General features: G+C 39.0%; 1 protein-coding gene across 1 annotated transcript; it reads right to left on the bottom strand.

Moving 5' to 3' along the window:
• Positions 1 to 404: 404 nt before the first annotated feature.
• Positions 405 to 4,148, bottom strand: LOC149070463 (putative ATP-dependent RNA helicase DDX23). Its single transcript, XM_089248968.1, has one exon. It carries the CDS (start codon positions 4,092 to 4,094, stop codon positions 1,686 to 1,688), a length of 2,409 nt encoding a protein of 802 aa, XP_089105094.1. The 5' UTR covers positions 4,095 to 4,148; the 3' UTR covers positions 405 to 1,685.
• Positions 4,149 to 4,478: the final 330 nt, after the last annotated feature.

Here is a 4,478-nt window from a genome sequence, read left to right as displayed (position 1 = left end):
ATCATTGCTAATTAATCTACATTATTTATGCTTCATTAAATACATTATATTCACTTAATTTTTATTACTTTTTTCAAAATAGCTTCCTAATTAAGCATACTGAAAGTAACTGGAGAAAAACCTTTATATACTATATGATTAATAATAACATTGAAAGAATTTTCAAACACACAGTAATCCATTGAGTTGAGCAAAAAATAATTAAATAGCAAAAGTTGGTTTTTGTTAAAATGTAAGAAATATTTATTGATTAATTAGTATGGGAATAGTGTTAATTACATTAATAACCATTTCATTTTAGTTAATTATTAGAAGTTTGAATGATTTTTCAGAAATTTCATTGTTTTTTATGTTAATACTATTTAAACCAAAAAAACCCGGTTTTTTGGTTTTTTTTCAAAAACTGGTTTTTTTACCAACCCTGATTCTCATCAAGAATGATAAGAATATTCTCAAGTTATAGTAGTCCTTCCAGCGAATATTCTCCTAAAGATTATTCTTGAGAATTTTACAGCTCTACACAAAACATAGCAAAAACATTGAAAAATAAAGATATATTGGTACCTTACAATTTTGACCTTAATCCTTTGCCAAAATATGGAGCTATATACAAGGTGTGAAAGGTAAGTAGAATCATTCCATCCTTTCAAAATTGTGAACAGCCCGATGTGCTACCACATGAGCATTACGTTCTTTTATTTATGTTATCTAACATCTATGCTTGTTTTTAAAAATTTCTCAGCAGGTGTTTGTCCACGCGGTAGCTGTGATGTAAGAGTTGTTAGTGCATTGCGTAATGGAGAAGAGAATCAATATGAAATTCTTTTTAGAATTGGGTAAAACTGGAATGAAAACTCACGAAATGTGCACAAAGACGAAGCTGTATCTCGCAAGACAGTATTTCAGTGGTTCACACGTTTCTGTGAAGGTCATGAAAGTATGGAAGATGAGTATCATTGTGGGAGACCCGTGATGAACAGAATGGTGACACATATCAACAGAGTTTGGCAGTTGTTTTTACAAGATCAGAGTACAAATTTCATGGGTTTTCGTTGCAATTTTACAAAACTCGAAATAGAATTTCACATTGATTCTCTGCTTCATTATGCAATGCATTATCAACTCTTACATTACAGTTACTACATGGACAAACACCTGCAGAGAAATTTTGAAAAAGCAAGGGCAGATGTTAGATGACACAGGAAAAAATGCAATGCTGTCAGGCTGACCACATTTTCTAAAGGAGGGGCGTGTGTATGTGTGTGATTCCCCTCTACTTACCAGTCACACCTTCTTTATGTTATCAAAATATCTCTACCAAGTAATTAACACACATGTATGGTCCAGAAAAATTATACCGTCCAATCAAGAGGTACAACTGTAATAATACTTCAATTCACACAAAACTGGTTCTTATAATCGCTTTAGCGAAAAACTAGGTTTTGGATCAATTGAATACATATTGATGGAACTTCATTTCTATTAATATTTCAAATGACTACATGTGAAAATACCAGTCTTATTAGTTTGTCAAAAAATTGTAATTTTCGGAACTTGTTACATGTTTCCCCATAGATCGATAAACAAATTTCAAGTACAGAACATATTATTTCTGAAAAAAGAAGAGAACTATATTTATGAAGAGAGAAGAAAAACAAGAACAATAATTTCATGATCATAGAAATTCAAGCGAAGATCTTTTCTTCTCTACGCTTCTTCGTCACTACAGTACCAGGTTTGTGCTGAGAGTCTGGATGATTAGCGAGTTCAGGTGGGCAAGTTGATATCGGACTTAACATGATCAATGCCTTCAGATCATAGAACAGATGCGAGTCTTCCTTTGTGATCATCGTGACTGCCATACCACGTTTTCCGGCACGGCCAGTACGTCCAATTCTGTGAGTGTAATCTTCGATGCTTTTGGCCATGTCGTAATTTATGACCATAGACACATTCTGGATATCTATACCTCTGCCTGCGACATCTGTTGCGACGAGGATGTCTTTGGAACCAGATTTCAGACTTGCTAATGCATACTCTCGCTGCTCCTGGCCCTTACCACCATGGAGGGTACAAGCATTAAAACCCATCTTCTCCAGACCTTTCGCCAACACGTCAGCACCTTTCTTTTGGTTGACGAATATGATGACGGGTGGTTCAACACCCCGCTCCAATATCTCAAGCAATTTCTTACGTTTATCGCTTTCTGTAACCATGTAGACAATTTGTTCGACTCTTTCAGTCGGTTTCCCGATCGAACCTATATAAACCACTGCTGGTCTTCGAAGATATGACCTAGCAAGCCTCTCCACAGCCGGAGGCATCGTAGCTGTAAACATCACTGTCTGCCGATACTTATGTTTTGAAGCAAAATTTGCCAACAACTTCTCTTCATCTTCAGCATCATCTGTATCTGGTTTTTGATTGGTCACAGGCATGTATTCCAATATTTTTTGGACATCGGGCTCGAAACCCATGTCTATCATCCTATCGGCTTCATCCAGAACAATATAAGTACATCTATTCAGAACAAGATATCGGTTTTCCAATACGTCAATAAGCCTACCAGGTGTTGCTATGACGATCTCACACCCCAGTCGAAGTCGGAAACCCTGTTCTTCTCTCGAGAGACCACCAATAACTGCAACGGTTCTGATTTCCAGTGTTTTAGCAAATTTTATAGTCTCTTCTTCGATTTGTTGGGCTAACTCTCTGGTCGGTGCCATGATGATAGCATAAGGACCTTGATCAATATCTTCATTCCTCTCAATCTTCGGCAAAGACGTTATCCACACCAACAGCGGAATCAAAAATGCCAACGTTTTACCACTGCCAGTTTCAGCCACACCGATAATGTCTCGATTTTGTAACCCGATGGGTATAGCCTGACGTTGAATAGGTGTTGGTTCCTTATAACCAAGTTTCTCGATGATATCCAGAATAGAATCAGGTAGAACCGATTCCTTCCACTCTCTAACAGGGTTGGGAATTCGACCACCTTTAATAGCGATGTTGAAATCTTCTCTGAAGATTCGCCAATCTCGCTCAGTCATTTCCTCCATTGATTTCTGACTCCAATGTCTGTCGTCCCACTTCTGTTTGTCTTCTTTCTTCTTGATCTTCTTCAAGCGGATGATTTCTTGTTCTTTCTCCGCAACTGTTCGCCGAAGTTCGAGCAGTTCACCATAGAACTTACACTGTTCTTTCTTCTGGCTTTTGAGATCGATACCGGCTACATGTCCACGACCAAAAAACTGGACAGTATGTCTTTCTTTATAGATCGGATTATAATCCACAGCCGTGTCTTCGGACGCGTCCCAATCAAACACAAACTTCCTGTCGTTCAAGCGGCGTACCCTTCGTTTCTTTTTCACGATTCCCAGGTATCTTTCCCTTATCGCTTCGAGTTCTTTCTCCCTGTCTTTGGCATCCCTTATCTTGTCCCTATCTTCTTCGGCTGCAGCTTCTTCCACCTCTCTTTTTTCTCGCCTCTCCCTTCGCTCTCTTTCTTTGCTGTCTTCAATTGCTCTCTTCGCCTCTTCCACGAAAGTTGCTCTCAATTTCCTCTCTGCGTCTATTCGTTGCTTCTGTTCTTCGACTTCCTGCTGTCTCCGCTTAAGAGCCTCAGCAGCTCTCTGTTCTTTAGTCAAAAAGAGCGGCTTGCTCCTTGCCAGCTCTTCGGCTTTCTTCTTGGCCATGAGTTCTTCCAATGACAATGGTTCCTTCTTGACCCTGTTCTCTTCCTTCTCGTCCTCATCTTCTTCATCCTTGCCTTTCTTTGATTTGGTCTTGGATTTGTCCTTGTACTTGTCCTTATGCTTGGACCTACTTTCTTTGTCCTTGTATTTGGACTTGCTGCTCTTGTCTTTGTGGTCTCGACTCCGGTGCTTGTGTCGGTCGCGGCTACGGGATCTCGACCTACGTTCCCGGCTGTAGGATCGCTTCCTCTTGTTCCTAGCTGGGCTCCTCGATCGAGACCTGTGCCTCATCATCATAGACTTGCTTTCTACTACATGATCTCGTCCACGATCGTGGTTGGAAGAAGAAAACCTTTCTGTATTATTAATATCCCAATCCGCAATTTCGTAATCCATCTCTGCGCTCAACGACAAGAAATGGCGACTCAACTATTCTGCCATAAGCAAGTAAACAAACATTGAATTTATACGTTGCCAATCGTAAAACCTTAAAGTTATAAGAAAAGCATCATTGCAACACCATAAGTCCCGGAGAAATTTCGACTGACAAACATTTTATATCGATTTGAAGTTAATGGTTCACAATTTATTTAATTTGATGTTGAGAGGTGACTTGATGTTCTTTCTTAGTGTCTATGAAATATGGTAAGATGAGGATGAATGTCGGAAAATCACATTAATCTTTTTCATTTCCGATTTTCGAAGTTAGATGGCAGCATCTCTTAAACATAGCATGAATGCCACAGACATGCAGTAGAATTCCTAAAATCACCTCTGGGT

The sequence above is a fragment of the Pholcus phalangioides genome, unplaced genomic scaffold (genome assembly GCF_987345545.1).
Source record: "Pholcus phalangioides strain wild (caught in Gottingen) unplaced genomic scaffold, Ppha-v1.0 ptg000021l_1, whole genome shotgun sequence".
NCBI lineage: Eukaryota > Metazoa > Arthropoda > Arachnida > Araneae > Pholcidae > Pholcus > Pholcus phalangioides.
This window is presented reverse-complemented; position numbering and strand designations above follow the sequence as displayed.